Raw genomic sequence first — 21,871 nt, forward strand, 5'->3', positions numbered from 1 at the left:
CAAGAACAAGAGCTGATATGACAGGTAACATGGTGCCAGTCCAGTAAAAGATGTAAAAAAAACAAATAAAAAATGTTGCGATCAATCATAAAACCAACAGGAAACTAGTGCACTGATGCATTTCTACCAAAACTGCTTATTTATTACTGTGCAAAAAACACAAGGTACATAAATCATCATGAATCAGGTTCAGCAGATGAAGCACAGACAAAAACCTCCACTGATTCTGACCCAGAACTCAAACTGATGCCTATCTGTGATCATGTCTTTATGCAGAGAAATACATATACCGTGTGATCATTATGGTCATGATTATGATATATGAATGTATTATGGAAGTCATCCATAATGTAATGGCTGGACAACCTCCAGAGTCATTAAATGGTTAGGTAGCAATTCATTAACTAATAATGAATTAGATAATAGAGTGAGACAGAGATTAATAATGAAATTAACATATTATTAATATGTTAACCGAATTGGTGGTTTCATTAAAAAAATTAAATGCACAAAAGTAATATATTGAGTCATAACATTTTGCATACATTTCTGTTTAAATCATACGCAAAATTAGACTTTATTTCAAAAACTCTGTGTGTCTGCAACAACTGAATACAATGCAACATCATATAGCTTCAATAATACACATGATACACACCAAGTGGGAAAAATGAGTGCCAGTTCTCCCCTCACCCATTTATTTAAATATTGAAATAACTACAAACTGGACTTAATTTACACATTCATTTTTGCCAACTTTTATATTTAGATTATTTAGATTACATTTCCAACAATAATTTAAATTTCAAGCACCAAGAGAGCCAGTGTACATCACGTGACACCAAATTACCAATTTTTGCCCAGATTTAGCCTAAATATAGAAAGAAGAAATTATTTACAAAATATGCAGACTTGAGATTGAAGGATAATAAAACTGAAGCTGTGGGCTGTAGAAAAACCTGACTGAGGGCCATTTACCCGCAGGCCGGACTTTGGACATGCCTGGTCTAAGATAAGATAAAATAAGACTATATTAATCCCACAAAGGGGAAATTCAGTCATTGTAGCAACATATAAGCAAAACCAGTGTGAAAAACATTAAAAGACAGTAACAATTATAATAATAAATATATGACAATTTATATATAACATATATACAAACAGAAAAAGTATATATACACTTTAATATATACGTCTCACTTGTAAAAGAGCTTAAAAAAAACTGCTCAAAAACGACAAAAACACCAGGTACATGGCAGAAAAAAAAGGAAAGTCTTGATAATCTCGCTGCAGTTGCACATCAGGAGGTGTAGGGGGCGATAGAGCGCCCGTGTCGCTGCCGAATCACACAGCGAGGAAGAAAACAAGCGCTGATTTTGAAGTTTGAAGAAGAATGCGAAAACTTTATCAGGCAGGTGTGGCTCTGCTGTTGCTACTGCGGTTGATAAAGGGCAGAACCGACCAACCTCTACGTTAACACCGAATGCTGTAATATTACGTGGAAGCTGTGGTTTTCAGTGGAGAATTATTACACAGGTGAGTGTTTACCAGTTTCTTATTTACCAACGGTAACAATGGGAAGTTTAGTCATGTCAACACTAGCACCGGTATTCTACTGTTAGCCTGCATGAAGCTTCATTGCGGGCGTAGACACGTTACAACGGGCGAAACACTGATTTAGTCAACACGTGTACAAGTTGGTTAAAACGAAGTGGCAACAGCGATCGTTAGAAACGTATTACTTTCACCCAAGTGACGTGAAAAGCCTGTAAATGATAATCTGAAATATAGACGTCGTGCTCAGCCAGCGCTAACGGCGATGTAACGCATGCATAACACCGCTATTACCTTATGTTCCCCTTTTTAACGTAACTTTAGCTCGAGTTAAAGCAGCTGCAGGAGGAGGACACCATGGAGTCGTCTGTTGTGAACCCGTACAACCAGTTCCAGAGTCTCAGAGCCCAGGCGGACAGCCTGAATGAGGGCATTGAACCACGTAAGTTATTTCCACACGTTGTTTTGGTATTTGCCACCGCGTTTGAAACCTGCCACTGAAACAATGGAGCTTTTCAATGGGTGAAACTAACTAGGGCTTAGCGATTTGGGGAAATCTCTATTGATTTGATTTGCATTCACACAAGGCACCAATGAAACCTATGCAAACTGTATGTTATGCCAATATATCAGGAGAGCATGGGCCAATAACCAATAGTGAGATATAAATGTTGCATTAGTCATATCAGCAGATCCTGGTGTGTTTGCTAATAATAGTGTGCATCCCTAATTAGTATCACATACTTACATTTAAGAAAAGTTAAAAATACAGAAATTAAATTATGATTAAAAGTTATTACTGCTTCATCCCCAGTTGAAATCAGAGTCAGGGTTTTATTATAGCTGATGCCAGTCTGAAGAAATCAGAGCATCTGACAGCCACATGCTGCAGATTTGTTTTGGGCTGCGTGTTTGGCCGTTTTCCTCCCTCTGTCTGATCAAACAGAAGTTTAATTAAAGAAAAACAAACGTAAAAGTTGCTTAATGCTTAACTTCGATAAACATTTATTGAACAACACTTATGGTCTGTCTCTCCAATCTGCACTTTGTGTCTGCACTGCAGTGCATAAATAAAAACGATGAGCTAAATATTAAATACAGAAAACAATACGTCAAAAACTAATCTCTTGAATGAAAAGTTTTAGTGCACTTTACAGCATTTATCAAATTTAGTGCAAACAATGTGAATGTGCAAACTAAACATGAGCATGAATCTGCTGGGTGTGTTTTTCATTCAGTTTTAATCTCAAAATGTTTTAAGGGCCACAGTGAATTATTAACCACAGAGGAGGATGAATGCAGGAACAGTGCTGTAAAGTCTGACGAGGCCTTTGTTCAATAAAAATGTCCATGTCAATAGTCCGGATGATGCAGCTCATTTCCATTTTAACCAACAGGAAAGCACTATAATTGATTCGCTCTCTTAACAGCAGAGCACTCTTTTCTTTGACCCGGTTCAGACCTGGTATTAACATCCATGCCGAGTGAGACGATCATGAGTGGACACTGGACAGCACTTAGTACAGATCTGAACACACCCATTGCTTCCTGAATGTGTTCTAAAATTCAATCATATAAAACCACAGTCAGACTTATTGAAAACATGGGAACTTCAATTCCGATCACATTTGCAGACGGAGCACAATTTAATGCCAGATGTAAACAGGTGTACTGTCCACTTGTGAATAGATCTCTCAAGACAGATGTAAAAACCAGGCCTGAAAGTGGCCTGTGATTTGCTCTGTGTTGAGGTAATTTGCATAGTTTCCTCTGAATTAAGGGATTAATAGGACCAAATGTACATAAGGAATGAGAGGTGAATATGCCCAGCTGCAGTAACATTATGTCTGATTCAGAGTTCCTTCAGATGGCGATGAACTTTGAGGAGTGTCGCAAGAAGTGGATGCGAGCAAGTGATGAGCTAGTTTCTTGTAAAGAGATGATGACTAAAGCAGAGACTGAGCGAGGAGCCCTGGACGTTAAACTGAAGCACGCCCGCAACCAGGTGGACGTCGAGATTCGCCGGCGTCAAAAGGCTGAGATGGTCTATGAGAAGCTGGTATGTGCATCTCTCTTTTTTGTCTTTAAAAAAATGGGTAATATGGCCATGCATTTACATACATTAATAAGCATTCTCAGTGCATAAATCAGCATTAAACTTACTGAAATGAACTCATGGGTAATTTTTTGTTTATCTTCTCTGCTGTTCCATTTTCTGGTTGGTGGGTGTAAAAGGAACGCCAGCTACAACTGATTAAGGACCTGCTGATATCGGACAACAACGCTAACAGTATCAACTTGAGTGAGGAGCAGCGTTCTGCCCTGGCTTTCCTCAGTGCCCACTCCCAGGCAGCACAGGCTGCTAAAGGCAACCTCAATTCAAGCCGAAGGTCAGAGCCTCATATTTGTTGCCGTTTGAGCTTTCAGTTACCATAGGCTGCGTTTCCATCATGGTTCAGTTCGGTTTGGTACAGTTTGGAACGGTGAAGTCCAGGGTCAGGTTTGTGTTTCGACTGAGAGCAGTCCCTTTACTTGGTGGTGGGGTGTGGGCTGTGGCCGATAGCGATGGAGAACGCCCAGCAGCTTTGTTTTCCCCTGCTTGATTTGTGGCGATCCCAAGGGAGTTATGTTTTTCTGTTGCCCAATAAGCTGAGTGTCGTGGGTGGAGCTGGGCTGACTGCACTGTATCATTTTACTCCAATGGCACCCAAGGGAAGGGGACCAAAAGATGAAAACTTTGGGGCCAGTTATTTTGGTACTGTTCCAAATTGAAATGCAAAAAATTACATACTGAAATGTACCATTCCACTTGGTGGAAACACAGCTTTAAGGGTACTGTAGCATATCACTTTCTATTGTCTTTTAAAGAGGTGTCACAGGCAGTAAACTGGAGACTATTGAATTCAGTATAATGAAATGTAAGCTCCTATATTTAAGTTTTTCTCTTTTTAATTTTACAGGTTAACAACAATCGATGAATCTGCGTCTTTGCTGTCAGACATTAGCTATGACCAGACAGATGACTCGCTGGTAAAATCTTAAGCATTTTCCTGAATATTGCTAAAGTGAGTTTGGGTAACAGACTCCAATCATGCTTTGACTTGTTAAATACTCTAGCTGAACCTTTTACTGTAGGACTGGGATTCGTCTGTGATGAAGACTGTGAGACTGAGGAAACGGCAGAAGCGGGTGAGTAAAGACTGAAATTTATAACAGTGTAATGTTCACCAATGCGTTTTTTCCCCTGGATTAGTCATTATTTTATGTTCTCAAGTGCTTGTCTTGCTGTTAGTTATTCTATGAGAATAAGTGTTTTTAAAAGTTGCATTTAAATTTACAGCGTTCCTCCAGAAAACTCTGTGACGGTCCTCCACAGGCTGTGAAGAAAACTCGCTCCACTGGACGCACATCAGATAGGGTAATGCTGACCTCTACTGCTAAACCAAGTAAAAGCTTCACATCTACTGAAAAGAGTGTATATTAAATATCTTTTATTTTTAAACGATTCAGATAAATGAGTCTATTGTGGCCAAAACTACTATCACTGTGCCTGTCAATGGTGTTGCTGTCGAGGCTGTCTCCACCATTGAAACTGTGCCTTACTGGACACGCAGCAGAAGGAAAAGTGGTGAGAATATTAACAAAACAACAAATTGACAAAATGGTGTTTGTATTTTAATCTGTTTCCTTTGACTTACTAATGAGTGATTATGTTTACAGTTGCTCCAAGCTGGGCTGATACAACCACTACTGACCAATCAGAGACTGCCAGTGAGGCTCCCAGCACATCAGTTTCAGATTTCCCTCATCAATTTCTCACTCCCAAACCTAAAGGAGGAAAGAAACACCACTTTGTCCCCAAAACAGTAAGATGTATACTCACTACTGTGAAGGTTAAATAATTCATACTGATGTGTATGACACTTAACACACTTTGCTCCTCCCTATCCCAAGGTGATCCGGTCTGAATTCTGTGTGCCATGTGGCAGAAGAACAAAGTTTGGTAAGATTTTCCTTCGCTGTCAGGACTGCAGGATCGTGGCTCATCCAGAATGTCGTGAGCGTTGTCCTTTGCCCTGTAATCCAACAGTTGCCAGCACTCCCATCACAAACACGGAGGTACATCTATCTCACTTAACTTCACTCTTCTTCATACGTTTTCTTTTACATACATGTTGTTTACATTAATACTTTTCTGTTGTGTCTGTAAAGGCCACTCTGGCTGATTTTGCTCCAGCCACCTCCCCAAAGATCCCAGCTTTGGTTATCTGCTGCATTAAGGAGATTGAGCACAGAGGCCTACGTGAGGTGAGACAGACTTAATCAAAGTTGTTGTTTATTATTCACCTTCAAGTCAATTGCCTATCTTCTTGCAGTAATATAGTATCACAGGTAGCCAGACAGTGAGTTGGTTTTGTCTTTCCTTTGCTGCAGGTTGGCCTGTACAGAATCTCTGGCCAGGAGCGCATGGTAAAGGAGCTGAAGGAGAAGCTGATTAGAGGAAAGGTTCTACCTCAGCTTAACAAAGTTGATGACATCAACGTGGTCACAGGAGTCCTCAAAGACTTCCTGAGAAACCTCCCAGAGCCGCTGCTCACCTTCCACCTTAACAAAGCTTTCATGGAAGCAGCTGGTGAGTCCCAGACACTTGCAGAATCCATCTTCAACTTGATCTCTCTCACTACCCTTTTCCTGTCTTCATTACATAACAAATAAATGGATTTGATAGAGTAAACTGATTTACAGATAATGACTGGTGTTTATATCTTGGTAGAAATCCAGGATGACGGCAACAGTCTGGCCATGATTTACCAGGCCATTAGTGAGCTGCCTCAACCCAACCGAGACACTCTGGCCTGCCTGATGATTCACCTGCAGAAGTAATTTTCATAACATTTCAGAAAGCTTTTGTTTAAGACCGTTTCCATGCCAAATGGAGGCGCTTACATTTCTGCTGTGCAGGTCATAATGTGCCGTTGAAAGGACTGCATGAAATTTAATTTCCCATTCTTTCTTTCCCCAGAGTGTCACATAGTGTGGCTACCAAAATGGATGTGAACAACCTGGCCAGGGTCTTTGGCCCAACCCTCGTGGGTCACGCTGTTTCTGACCCAGACCCCATGACCATCCTGCACGACACAAGCAGACAACCAAGGGTAAAGTGAATCAGTTCTAGAACAATGTCTTTGTTCTTAAAAAATACAGAAAATGTTAGCTAGCAATTTAGTGGACTTTTCATCACTTTATCATAAGCTCTATGTTGATTCTGTCTCTTAAGGTGATCGAGCGCCTGCTCAGTATTTCAGCAAACTATTGGAGCCAGTTCGCCTCTCCAGATATCGCTGGCATGGACAATGATCACCAGTTTGAAACTCCAGAACACAAAGGTAAAATAATGAAGTGCAAACTGAAGTAGACGTATACTTTACAAGCATGGGATTAAGATGGGATTGGTGCAAGCATGGGATTGGTGTGATTCATAGAAGACAGGATAAAAACGAGATTTAAACCACTAACTGTCTGTATATATATGCTACCACCTTGATTTATAATGAACATACCGGTAATGTATCTTAAATCAATTTTTAGTTAGCATCCTGGGGCCAGTGACCACTCCAGAGCACCAGATGATGGCAAAAACACCTTCCTCCAGCTCACTGTCCAAGCGCATGATGCAGACTCTCTCCAGTACCACCATGTAAGTTCACTTTTTATAATATATTTACACAGCGTCGAGCTTTAGCCACAGTAATGTCAGCCAGTTGGCACCTATTTTGTTATTTATTTTTTTAAATCAGGGATGTCAGTCAAGTACTGGCTGTACACGCCCACACTGTCCTGACACCCGTGTGGGGCTTAAATACTGTACAACTGTACATGTCCTACTTGTAATAATTAGTGGTGAAACTGCAGAGTGTGACAAACTCATCACATGTTGTTTTAAACCAGAGTGTTTTTAAAACTCCCTCCACTCTCTTTCCTCATTGTTTATGACTCTAATTGTATGTGGGCAGAGCCACTCTTTAGAGTTTGGATAATACGTTTCTGTGTCATCACCTCTAATTACTCCTCCCTAATTGTGCCATTAGTGTTTCCTATTGTCCTTTATATGATACACACAGATTAAAATATTTCTATCTGCCTCTCCCCACCAACACCCTCTTTAGATTTGGGAGCAAGGGCAAAGCAACAGCTGCTTCCAACCGTCAGGGGAACTTCTTCACTTCTCCACAGCTGGTGTAATGAAGGGTTAAAGAAAAAAACAAACAAGAAAAGATGAACCTATATTGTACTTTTGGGTTACTTAGCCAAATTTCTATTCACATAATCATGTGGGAAATCAACTGTGCAATTTTTTTAAACATGCAAGTATTTTATTGTAATTTCTTTAATCAAGTGTTTTAACAAAAAATAACTTCCTAGTCCTATTTTCCATTTGTTTTTTCTATCTTGAGTACTAATGATGTGTTTTGACCAAAACTGCTCACATCTGTGATTGTGAGGGGTTTATTCAAGCATTCTAAACCAACTGAAGAATCAATATTCTCTATTAACACTTGGTATTGAAGTTCTTTAGCTGGGGCCATCGGTGTGTATCCATCTTTGAACCTGTGGTTCTAACTGCAGCAACACTGATGAACAAACAATGATGCACAAAAAGTCAGTTATATTATTGGCCAGTGTCTTTTCCCCCCCTGATTGTTTTTCTGATGTAACATTTTCTTTTATATGCGAGTGTGTTGATTGTGTGGTGTTGCATAACAATCATTACTTTAACTTCTACTTTAACAATGCTGCAAAGTTAACACTGATACTGAATGGGAATGTTGTTGCTTTTTTTGCACTGTGTGTATTGTTTGTTAACAATCTTAAGTATTTTTCTACTTGGGTATATTTGCCACTAGAGGCTGCTGTTGCTCCACTTTTAATATGCAAACATCAACCAATGATATACTGTCTATGATGGACATGGACTAAGATTATGCTTTTTATTGTTTTCGTTTTATTTTGTTTTGTTTTGCTTTAGCAGATCATGAGGGATCTTTAATTTGATCTAACCTTCAAATGCTCACACATCTGTGTGGTCAAAACAGAAATTGAATTATTGTTAAAACTGATTTACATGTCACTGTTTAGAGTGTATATCCACTTTAGTTTGCTATTTATTCCTAAAAAGTGAAGAATATGTCTTCTGTCACTTTTACAAACTCCAGATTTTGTCATGATGACCAAACTGCTACAGATGTGATTTTGTGTGCCAGTGCCAAAAAAAGAAAGAATTTGCAGTCCTTTTAACACTGCTCTTTGTATTGTTTGTATTTTATACATTTATACAACTATATACGATCCTGTTTCTTTAATGACATGTCGTGAAACTGACTTAAAAGATTTTGTGGACAGAATATTATATTCTCTCTTGGTTTATATGAGATCACAGAAGTCCACAATAAAACCTCAAAACATGACTGTCTTTGTGGGTGGTGTTCATGCGTGAGCTTGAAATGCTGGGCGAGGACACGGATGTGTGAGTATTGTTATATGTATCCTATCTTCTGAATCTTGCCAAATACACAGGCCAAGTCTTCACGTAGCTGAGAATATTAATTCATCTTCATTTTAAAGGTCTACTGTGGATGTTGACCACTGTTAAAGATCCCGAGTGGAGGAGCAAGAGCATGACGCCAGTAATTCCAAAGCTGACAGAGCGTTGAATGATAATGTAATTTGGCTCATTGTTCAAACAGTCATTACAGCTATTTCCATAATCTACTGGGCAGAGTGAGCAGGCGATGAGGTCCAAAATTATTATGAATTAATGCAGGGATCATTTATTCTTCTCATTGTTATTTCACGAACACATACTGTCGCGATAGCGAAGCTCTGGCTGAACCCACTGACACACATTTTATATGGCCTCATTCAACACTGAGCCTCTGCAACACATTAAGTCCTCTGAGATGCAAACACAGCTGTTCGGGGGGAGAGAAATGAAAATGTAGTGTGCAGAGTTCATCCAAATTAGTTTATTCCTGCTTCCTCTTTATCTCGCCAACGTGCAGAGGAGAGTCTCTGAAAATGTTTGAATTTCAAATCAACATTAATAGTTCATTAGCCTGAAATAAGGTCTCCTGTGTGTCGATCTGTCCTCTCATCGGGGGGGATTGTGTATTTATGCTGCACGATGCAGCATATGCTCAGAGACTGCAGACATCAAACAGCTGGCTGTGTACAGTGTGTGTCTCTGTAGCTCCTTATTCCAGCATGCCCCAGTGTACAGTGATACTGCTCCACTCTGCTGTGGGACTAGTGAGGGCCAAATGAGTAACTATTCCAATTAAGAGCTCTTAAATAAATTACGATGCAAGCTCGTAAACACACAACAACAACAACAGCACTATTTAATTCCTCTATTTATACAGTGGACGTCAGCCACTGATACCAAAGGGAACAACAGTGCAATCGCAATCTCTGGAAGCAGAGTACAATCAATACATTATTCAGTTTCAGAAGGTTTAGTTATCGCCGGTATTGACGGATTGGAAATATGATCCATACGCGTCGGCGTGTTGTGTGCGTCTGCAGTGCTGCCAGTTTGAGGTCGGAGCCAATAATGTCAGCGCTTCACAGATGTCAACTCAATAACTGCCAGTCAAATCCACCCATCTGATCATGTTCCTGATCCTGATCAATATGTTTGTTAAAGTAGGAAACCATGTTAACGACGAGACAAATGATCTCCACGTATTATTCGACGACTTTCAGCCATAAAATATGCACCTACAATACACTTTAATTTACATAGAAGATATTTCTATCTCAAGGGAATCCTGTTCCTGTTGTTTAAACCCCCCCCCCCCCCCCAAAAAAACAGGTAAATAATAGAGCTAATAATAACTATATTTAATCAATATTATTGATTAATTGAGGAAATTATTATTATTATTATTCCTAGAACAAACGCCCTCAGACTACCATCTCAGTTATGAAACTTGCGAAATGGCAAGAAATACGCCAAATCCAAGATGGCTGACTTCCTGTTGAGTTGAGGTCATGGTGTAAAGAGGATTTTTTGTTCGTCTCGGGCCGGGCAATTATACCCGCAGAATTTCGGGAAATTCGGCACAACTAAATACAATAACACTTTTCAAGTGTAGGTTCTCCAACACGTTTGGAAATGAAGAGTGAGTTGAGGAACGTTCCTCTGCAAAGTCACTGATAAATGTTTTACACACTGCACACTTTGAGCCAGACTCACTAATGAAGCTAACATAATGATGAACAATCACCAGTGTTGTCATGTACCAAGGTACAAATACTTTTGTCATATTTTTCACACATAATGCAACATGGGGTTAAGTGTCTTGCTCAAGGGCACATATACTTAGGAATTGAACCCTCAACCTTCCAGTTGGAAGACAACTCACATTGAGCTACCATGGCTCAATCCCAATCCTAAAACTACATATTATATCACTTTAACTACAGTAATATTATTAAAAAAAAGTGACTTCAACTTCTACCAAAGTCATTTTCTGTCGCCTCCATGTCGCAGGCAAAGCATGTGCTTGAAAAGTCATCCTCCAGATTTGTTTTTCACACTGTTCACCAGTGAATTATGTGACAGACTGTGATCAATATGCTTTTTATGGCAAAATTAAACACACCATGCTGAAACACCAAACTACGTTCTCTGCCGTATAACCCTTTTAAAAAAAAGTCATTGTCCAATCTTACACCCACCTGTGAGTTATTTAACTGGCTTCTTGGCTTTTAACGCTTTTATTCTCTGCCTTTTCTTACATGGCACCCCCGCCTCCTCTTCCTCCCTCCCTCCCTCCCTCCCTCTTCTCTCCTTTGAATCGAACCACCGTCTTCGCTGGCTACCGCGCGTGGTCGATACCTTGTTACCACAGAAAAATCAATTATCTCGACCAAGCAGCAGGGGGAAGAGGCAATAATGAAAGAATGCTCCTCCTTTCCAGACGATGGCCACAGTCATTAAATATGAATTTATCATTAGCTGAGGAGATTTATGAAGCGAGGTGTGGGCCCCCGAGTTCACGCCTACTTTACAGCATAAGTTCAATGTCTCGTTATGAGCATAAACTAAATGGGTAACTGGCTAATGGTATGATACGGCCTGGAGCTTAAGCAGGGACTCGATTATCTCAGCCTCCGTCAACTGTATGCAAGTGGAATGCACATGACACGTATACGACAACGATGTCTTCATGAATCTCGTGTGACTTCACCTCTGAGGGGGGGAAAATTAAATAAAAACCACGTGAGAGCCACCACATAAATAGACAGAGCAGCAATCTCATCTGTTTTGAGATGATTTGAGCCATGCTCAGAGGTGACGGAGGAGATGACCGTGACGGGCGTCAGGAAGGTGTGCAAACCTGTCATACCTGCTCTGTAATGAGCCGTTTCTGATGACATGTCTGACAGCAGCTGCAGGAAGTGGAGGGGGGGGGGGGACCAAAACCCAAACCACCACCATCATCACCATCTCCACAGTCAGAGGGGGGGGGGGGAAATGGAAGTGTGAACAAGAGACAGAGAGAGAGAGGGGAGAAGGATAGAGCAAAGAGGGAAAAAACTGTGTAATTTGGGGTTTGCTCTTAAGGCAGCGATAAATTCCATTTTAATGGGGCACCACAAGCAGAAGCAGGCACTCAGCAGTCTGTTGTGTTTGATGCCAAATTGTGCAGGATAAACAGATTTGCTGTGCAGCTGGTCCAAAGACACTTTGTGTCTCTCTAACATGCTCTGGTCTTCCTTTCCCACCACTACCACCCCCTCCCCCCCTCCCCCCAACACAAATGGACACAACAGAGAAGAATTCTAGTAAAAGCGGAAATAAAAACAAAAAAGCTGACTGAGTCAAGAGAAGAGCATAATAAATGACATGTCACATCTGGATCATACCCACCTTTAAAAGATGAATATCTGTTCGTCCTTCATAAAACTGTTTCTCCGTTGATTTATGATTCTCCGTCCAAATCAAACTAAACTGAGCCAAACGTTTTCTGTGACCTCTGATGCTCGCCCTCAACATTGGTCTCCACGGTGTCTGATCGTGACTCAACAATTATCCGACCTCAGAGATCAGCAGCACGAGGAAATGAAGGGAATCATCTATTCAAGGTGGAATCAGCATTGGTGCCAAAAATAAAAAGAATGGCATTAATCCCAATCCCAAATATCCATCCATCCACTGCTTTAGCCTCATGGGGGAGCTGGACAGGTCTAATCCCGAATATAACACTTTTAAAAAGCACCAAATAAAGCAAAAGGTGTCACAGTTGGGTCAGTGTCAACTCGTGATCAGAGCAGCAGTAGAAGTTTCACTCTCTGAAGTCTTTGAAGCTGTGCTAAAGCCTCAGTGCTTAGAGCGCAATACCAAGAGTTAGTTTTATGGGAGTTTAATTGTGTAAAAGTACTCAAGAGAGTGCAAACCTCTGCCACAGACGCTCAGTTTCCCACAGTGTCAATACACTCCCACCAGCTCGCCATGTTAACAATTTAAAAATAAATCCTGAATCTGGATCAACATTGAAATTGTATTTTTTTTTTCTTGGGTCATAGCCTACATCGTCAGACAGTCTCATTCAAATCTGTGCCTTTACTGTATGAGTTATGCAACTCATAAACAAACACAGCTACGAAAAAAAAAAAAAATACGTAACCTCCTAATGAACATTTTAAAGTAAATGTATATACTAAATTATACACGAATTATGCATCGGTCTAAATCTCCAAAGTCATGATGATACAACAGGGACATTCAGTGTCTGCACTAAAGTTTGTGCCAATACGTGCATTAGATTTTAATTCATGGGCATCAGCGTAAAAGCGGGTCACCTTCTGAGGGTTTGATCCCTGGCTCAGCTCAGGACACTTAACCCTGAGTTGTTCCTGACGGCAGCGCATGAAGACAAGAAAAAGCGTACAAAGCTGACTTAAAGAAAATCTAAATTTTAAGTTCCACATTTAATGTATTTTGAAGAAACTGAAATAAAAACTGTGGCTCTTTTCCTTGGGAACAAATCTTGTTTCTCCTGAATGCCATCAATCATGGAGCATTAAGATTTATAACAGGCTGTAAATCCTCGCTGTTGCACTCGCTAATTAGCTGGTCATCACTTCTGCATTGGTATAACCTCATTTACAAGTCCATTCATTGTTTGCTGTCAAATTGTTTATCATCCTACATGTTTGGCAGACAGCACAGCCATGTCCTGCACTCCCAGACCTTCATGATCCTTCTGTGTTCCTGCAGTATGCACTGTGACTTGAAACACACCACAAGCTTTCCAGCTTGATTCCACTAAACACCCTAAACTTATACAGTATAAACAGCACAAGAGAGACACTCTGTGGTAACCTTTAAATGATTGTACTGTGGCATTGAGTTCAACTTCTTAAAGGACTCATATTATACCATATTTCTCCAAGTTAACCTAGTTCCCTGGTGTCCTAATGAACATGTCTGTGACATGCTTTGGTCAAAATACCTTAAGGATGAAGCACCACAGCAGCTCAATCACTCCGCCAAAACAGCCCTGTTCAGAACGCTCTGTTTTGAGTGTCTGTCTCTTTAAATGCGAATGAGACACAAGAAACTACGTCAGCGTCACTGAGGCTCCAGCAGCTAACAGCAGTTAGCATTTGGAAAAGCCATCATTTGCCAACTCTAACCGTAAACCTAACCGGGCATGAGACCCTGGGAACCTGTTAAAAAACTCCCTAAAATGAATCCTCTAGGGAGCATTAACATTTACTTTAAAGGGGATATATTATGCAAAATCAACTTTTTAATCATTTGAATACTTATATTTGGGACTCTGTAGGCCCTTTGAGTAGGCAAAGTGTGAAAAAACATTGTGCAAATTCCTGGAATTGTTATCTCGCTGAGCTCCGCTTTGTCCCTAAAAAACACGAGAGTTCAGGTGAGGGCAATAGTATCAGGAAGAGTAGAAGTCCGCAAAGTGTTCTATTCTTGGCTCCACAGTGCAGCACAGAGTTCTCCACAAATTTCCAGCCTCAGAGGATTTATGTGTCCAGTGGATACATTTTATATATGAAGACAATGTGCCAGCTAGAGTCGGCAAACGATGGCTTTTCCAAATGCTAACTGCTGTTAGCTGCTGGAGCCTCAGTGACGCTGACGTAGTTTTCTGTGTCTCATTTGCATTTATAGAAACAAGCACTCAAAACAGAGCTATCTGAACAGGGCTGTTTTGGCAGGGTGATTGACAGACATGTTCATTAGGACACCAGGGAACTAGGTTGACTTGTAGAAATAGAGTTTAATATGAGTCCTTTCAAGTTACGGAGAAAGACAAAGAAAAAGACAGGATGGCGAGATGAGGCAGCTATGCAACGTAATGGGTGTCAACAGCAAAGAGGAAGAATAAGAGATGGACCACAGTGGTGGGTGGACGGACAGTGACAGGCCACCATGCCACCTCACCACCACACTGCCACTGTGGCTAAATATAAATCCTCACAGAATAAGCAACTTCTTCTGCCGGCAGAGTGACATCATAGCCTGTTGGCAGGACACTGTGTGCTCACCCATGCAGGCACACACACACACACACAGGTCCACACTTAAGTACCTGTATGAATGCAGCTGGGTGTTTGTGTGAGTCCTCCTGCATGAGTGAATCTGAATTCATGTAATTTAATGTGACTGTGTGCACAGGTGCATGATATGGAATAGTGTGTGTGTGTGTGTGTGTGTGTGTGTGTGTGTGTGTGTGTGTGTGTGTGTGTGTGTGTGTGTGTGTGTGTGTGTGTGTGTGTGTGTGTGTGTGTGTGTGTGTGAGAGAGAGGCTCAGTGCATGAATGGCTGAGGGTTTTTGAGTGAATGTGTGCAGGTATGTGCGCTGCTGCCTCCGAGTGTGGGATTGTTTTTCTGCATGGATGGATGGGGCTGCATGTATACTATATATATATGTATTAATATACAATACACTTACTGGCCACTTTATCGGGTACACCCTTTCAAAGGCTTTCTTAATGCAAATATCTAATCAGCCAATCACATGGAAGCACCTCCATGCAGCCAGGCCTGTAGACATGGAGAAGGTGAGCTGATGAAGATCAGACTGAGCATCAGAATGAGGAGGAGAGGTGATTTAAAAGTACAGTGTTTAACGTGTAGGAAGGTTTATTTGCAGAATATACAACCTATTATTATAAGTCTTTCAGGCAAAGGCCTTGCTCTGCCATCTTACACTGCCATGTTTCTGCAGCAGCTTGTTGTTTACTGGCTCTCTGACGCTAGTGAGATTCATTTTTGAGGCACAGCATTTTCATTATTAGGTGATATAGATCAGTGGTTCTCAATATTTTTACACCAAGTACCACCTGAGAAAATATTGAGCTCAACTATCACCAACGTTAAAATACAGTGGTGTAAATAGACCGAGCAAAGTCAGCGACAGACTTTTCACAGGAGGCAGAAGACCATTTCCTCTCTCATCATCCTCCTCTTCGTCACATATACTTCACACACTGGTGTAGTGAAATCAAGATGGATCAAGAGATAAGGTGACTCTAATTCTAATTTTTTTGCTACTTGTTTTTTTTCTCTGGTAAAAATCCCCCAACTCCGCTCTGATCACATACCCTGGTATATACAGTAGAACAGTATTTCTGGCCCCAGAATCACCAGAGGACACTCACATACCACTGGTGGTACACATGCCACAGTTTGAGAAGCATGGATGTGCAGGACAACAGTAACTCCAATAACCACTTGTTATTAGTTAGGAAGAAGAAGATCTCTGAACGTCCAGTGTACCTAATAAAGTGGCAGGTGAGTGTCGACCCCAGTTCGTGGCCAAAAGTATTTTCCAGGCCGTGAAGGAGTGAAGAAAAGGAAAGGGAAGATGGGCAGTCGTGCAACATTATCATTGCAAAGAAGAACACTGTCATTATGGGCTGGCGTTATCTGTCAAAGCATTATTAATTAAACCAGATATTATTAATTAACTTGGACTTTTGTTTCCACACATCAAAAAGGCACCATGCCTTTTAAACATACAGCTTTATCTCAGTCACTGTGCTGCTACACATCAAAATAAAGCTTCCTATCTGTTTTTAGCCACTACGTGAAAGCCCCACAAAATCAGACACTCTGTCTGACACCTTTTAACATTCGCTGAGGTTTTCCTTCATGACCACTAGAATGCACTGTTGCACTTTTCAATACTCCTCAGCGTCCGTTCTGCAGCGACACACCCATTTATTTCAACCATCTCCTCGCCTCTTATCACACGTGGCTCCCCGTGGTTGTTAGGATATGGGAGTGGCAGGGAACTGTACTGTCTGGCTTTTGTGTCGTTTGCACCAGCGAAAGCTTTAATGTGAACAGATAAAGTTTTGTTTTGACTGTGGCAACCTGCTCACCTTCCCCTGGACTCCACCGTCTCGGGGAAACAGCGCCAGAGTTCATCCATAAATGCGATGTGGTGTCTGCTTGCTCTGCAGGGGAAAACAATGAGTGCATGTAACAGTGAACACCTTTTATAGTTCAGTTTATTTGAAACATTACAGAGTTATGCAATGCAGTCGTTTGTGACTGCATCAGCCCTGGTGGACGTCTGAAAGAGGTTTGGTGAATAGGTGTGCCAAAATGGAAGAGGCAGGGGCTAACCAAAATGGATAAAAAACATCACTACACGTGTTCATCATGTCAGGACACTCAGAAAAGTCAATGACGACTTTGCCGTAAATCCTACAGGAAGGCTGTCATTTTGGATTAAACTTCCTTTTTTTTTTTTTTTTTTTTTTGACATTTAAGTGAAATGCTGATTTTATCAAATGAACCAAACAGGATTTGACACTATTTTTGTATGTGAACACACCATTCCAATAAAATATGAGTCTTTCAGGAAGCTCACGAATACCACAACTCCACTGTCATCAGTTTCTCATATCAAACTTCCTTAAGTGACGTCATTAAAAAAAGCCACAGGGCAGACGTTCAGCAGACGTATAAAGACTCTTTAAAGGAACAAACCTTCTCTCAGTACATCAACATGGCACAAGAGTTTGAGCTTCAACAGGCCGGGACTAAAAGATGTAACATTTATGAACGTTCAGGTAAGATGATACAACCGTTTCTTTTGGTTTATTTACTTCATTTTTTTTTATGATTATGAAACTTTTGGTGATTTCAGTTGCATTTAGGGCTGCGACTGACGATTATTTTCCATCACTGACTAATCTGACGATGTTCTCAGATGTCTCGTTCTGCCCACAAACCAAAATCTTTCAGTTTGAATGATTTCTTCAAAAAAAATTCACAATTAAGAAATGCTTGTAAACAATGTTACATTATTATGTAATATTGCACCCTTCATCTGAAATCAGGCTCCGTCAGGCAATACTATCAGACCTGACTGAGGGAGCGTTAGAGTTTATACATTTATCCTGTCCAACTGCTGAACAAACCAGCTTTTTGACCAGTAGAACATTTTTTTTTAAAAAACATTTGTGGACACCTCTTTGTGTTTCCAGTCATACTCCGGGTGCAATGTTGCTGTTGCCTCCCTCTGTCTCGACATAAACCAAATCACCAAATACTGCTTGCTTTTAATTTCATTGATTTGCCACAAACAAGACTAAAAATTCCGTTGTTTTCTGGGTGTAAATAGCAATGAAATGTCAACAGTTTTCTTTTTTTAATTCTTACATTGTAAATGTAACAAACTATTGTTCTTTATATAGATATATATGATATAGTATATGATATGATATAGCTACTCATAACTGCTTATGTAATTATTATCCTCATCTATCCTTTTTGGAGGGTCACATGAGGAGCTGGAACCAATCCCCGATGGCGTTGGGGCAAGAGGCATGATGTCACACCATGGACGAGATGATGCAGATGATAGAGGTGATGATAATGAATCATTATTGTTATTATTATAATAAATAATAATAATAATAATAATAACATTGGAGCATTTTGGCTGCTTTTTTATTACTGTGTTAGAATGTTAAAATGTGAGTGTCATATATCCTTTCCTTGAATTTGGGCCCACGGTTGGTGTAGTGGTTAGCACTCTTGCCTTTGCAGCAAGAAGCCCCGGGTTCCTGGGTTCGAGCCCCGTTTGGAACAACTTCGGAACAAGGGCCTTTCTGCAAGGAGTTTGCATGTTCTCCCTGCGTGGGTTTTCTCCGGCTTCCTCCCACAGTCCAAAAACATGCGATATGGGGATTAGGTGAATTGGTCACTCTAAATTGACCGTAGGTGTGAGTGTGTGAGTGAATGGTTGTTTGTCTCTATATGTGGCCCTGTGATGGACTGGCGAACTGTCCAGGGTGTACCTTGCCTATCGCCCAATGTCTGCTGAGATAGGCACAGCACCCCCCGTGACCCTCTGGTGGAGGAAAAAGCGGTAGATAATGGATGGATGGATTGAATTTGTGAAATATGGTAAAATGGAAAAATGCAAAAAAGCCTGAAGATGTGACCTATAAACACTCACCTACCCCCCAGGATGTTCACGTAAAGAGTTATGTATTAAGGCTTGAGTATACTAATTTGACAAACTTGGTTTGAACGTAATAGACATTTGTTTATATTCAAAAGCTATACTATGGTTTTAATGTCTCCTTTAGTATCATGAAATGTACAGTGATCTGATTTGAAGAAGGGTAGATGACCACCAATGACACAACATGTACTGTATGTGTTGCATCCACAGAAAGAAGACTCATCAGAATTGGGCTCATAACATTAGCAGTGCTGTTTGTTTTACAGGTCACTCTTAACATCTCGCTGCGTCTTGCCTGTAAGTTATGTACAACAGTTTGTCCGTTTGTTTTTTAACACACATATATACAAATGAAATACATAAACACAACATGAAATTTCTGTTTATTTTCTTCCTCTTCAGTGCATTCAAAATTGGAGTCCGCTGTTGTAGCTGACTTGTACCAGATTCTAACTCGGAATGGAACCCAGGTATGTTCCTGCTGCAACAACCTGCTGAGACAACTGCTGTTGAAATATGGAGGCGAGAAAGAACTCAAACTGCTTGAAAACACACCTGAAGACGACAATGACACAATCTCTGGGTCTGGTTCACTGGATGATTTAATTCTAGACTACATTTTTGACTGACAAACAACACTGTCATGGCATGCAAAAGCATGTCCACTGCTGAGTTGCTGCCATCTTAAAACATGGCCCTGATGCTGTCTACACCGCTTTCTATCTAGTCAAAATTTTGCAAGTTCATCATCACCATTGACTTTCATCCCTATACTTGTCATCAGCCGTCGTCCATGTGATGTAAATGTCATAATCTGCCCATGTTTGCAATGTTTGTGTCACCTAAAGTGTTAGTGATTACTGGCAAAGTGAATCCTATAGGAAGTATGATTAGAAAATCATTAATACAGTGGTTCCCAACCTCTTTTCCTTAAAGTTGCTTGTACACACACACACGCACACACACACGCACACACACCACACACATAAAGTGAATAATTACAAAAGTTCATATGTAAAAATATACAGTTCCTATCCTAAGATTTCCAAGATGATGTTTGACAGAATTTCAAAGTAAAAATGCTTGTTTTTATATATGAAATACCTCACAATCTTAAAATATTTATGATGCAAAATACATCTAAAATGACACAAATAATAACGTGGACAACTGTAAATTCAAACATGAATAAAGCTTATATATGTAATTACATGTTGATATATAGTATTTTATTCTGTGTTATTCTATACTTATATATAAATATATATCACCTCAGCCACAGGCCGTGTGAGCCATATTTTCATAGTAACATATGAACATATTTAGTGGCGGGCCGCATGTGAATGATTGGAGGGCCACATGTGGCCCACGGGCTGCCAGTTTGACACCTCTACCCTATGTGATATCTGGCGCCCCCCTGAGGGGAGATTGGACCCCAGTTTGGGAACCATGGCATTAGAAAGTAAAATCTAGAAATGATCTGGTGAATTGAAGATTTCATGTCTATAAATTTGCTGCTTCTGTGTATCAAGTCAGGACAAAAAAAGGGATTATTCGTAATATATGTTATACTTTGGCTTGCTGGTCTGTAACCACATCACTTTTATCACCCTTCTACCTCATTCTGATGTTTAGTTTGAACATCAGCAGGTCATCTTGGCCATGTCTATAGGCCTAAATGCACTGAGTAGCTGCAAAGTCATTGGCTGATAAAATCTGTGGGTTAACAAGAAGTTGAACATGTGTGCCTAATAAAGTGGTCAGTGAATGCAAGTCACACAACATTATTCCAGGGCAGTGCAATCTCCTCCTGTGAGCCCCGTCTGCGATGAGGTAGATTAAGGGGACAAAAGTTTAGTTCTTGCACTTGCCTCAATTTCTTAATTTGAATTATGAAAAGAGACTTTTCTATTTTCTGTCTGTATGAACAGGAACCTGCGTTGCATGGAGAATTGCACTAAGTGAGTATAGGGCAGAGGAGCTTTCATGTCAGAGTTATTCAGCATGTTTTTTGTTGCAGGCCAAGCTTTACATGAGAATATAAATTAGTTGGAGGAAAAAATAAATCATGATTCTTCTAGTAAATCTGAGGTTTATAGCAATTAAGCATGGTTTTTATTTCCTACAAAATATTATAATCGGTCTGCAAGTTTTCACACTGATGCACAGGCACAGGACGCTGCTTCTTCTTTTCTTTTTCTCAGCCAATTATAGTTTAACTTTGTCAGTGAACTTTGTTCAGATCACAGAGTGTTTCTTTGCTGCTAAGTTTCTCAAAGGTAAATTGAGAACGGCAGGACATTCACTCATTTCTCATTAACACTGCTGGCTTTGTTTTAATTAGGCGTTCTGACTGACACTCGTGTTCCTGTGACACTGTATTCCGCGCTTGTTATCCTCCTTCCCAGCTGTTGTTTGCCAATCATCCCAAACTTGTCTGTTATTTCTTTTCTCTTTTTTTTCCAGAACAGAACCACTCACTGTTCGGTGGCGGCAAGAGATAAATGTTGTATTATCTCCTGTTTTTCAGCTTCATGATTTTGTATGATCACAGCGATGTGTCAGAAAATGAAATAAAAGTTTGTCCTCTGTGCTGGCCTGTCTTGTGAGGTAAAATGAAAACAATAAAGTTTGTATGGTTAACCACGCCACAAAATCTCAAAATGCTAACCAGGCATTTTCATGTAGTCAACATGACGATAAAACAAACTCTGCTTCCTAAATTTGAGACACGACATCAACTTATGACAACAATGTTTTAGCTTTTTATTTAAAGGTACAGATCTAATAAT

At 40.3% G+C, this 21,871-nt stretch overlaps 1 protein-coding gene across 1 annotated transcript; it reads left to right on the forward strand.

Annotated features, from left to right (window-relative positions):
* Positions 1-1,911: 1,911 nt before the first annotated feature.
* Positions 1,912-7,797, forward strand: LOC310929228 (rac GTPase-activating protein 1-like; the record flags this gene model as incomplete). Its single annotated transcript, XM_083891949.1, has 16 exons — positions 1,912-1,996; positions 3,411-3,613; positions 3,790-3,944; positions 4,515-4,584; positions 4,690-4,743; positions 4,895-4,972; positions 5,065-5,182; positions 5,275-5,420; positions 5,509-5,673; positions 5,767-5,862; positions 5,989-6,187; positions 6,329-6,434; positions 6,578-6,710; positions 6,833-6,941; positions 7,144-7,252; positions 7,722-7,797. 16 exons carry the CDS (start codon positions 1,912-1,914, stop codon positions 7,795-7,797), a joined length of 1,902 nt encoding a protein of 633 aa, XP_083748075.1.
* Between the last annotated feature and the right edge of the window lie 14,074 nt (positions 7,798-21,871).

The sequence above is a fragment of the Microchirus variegatus genome (assembly GCF_963457635.1).
Source record: "Microchirus variegatus genome assembly, chromosome: 7".
In the NCBI taxonomy this organism is placed as follows: Eukaryota; Metazoa; Chordata; class Actinopteri; order Pleuronectiformes; family Soleidae; genus Microchirus; species Microchirus variegatus.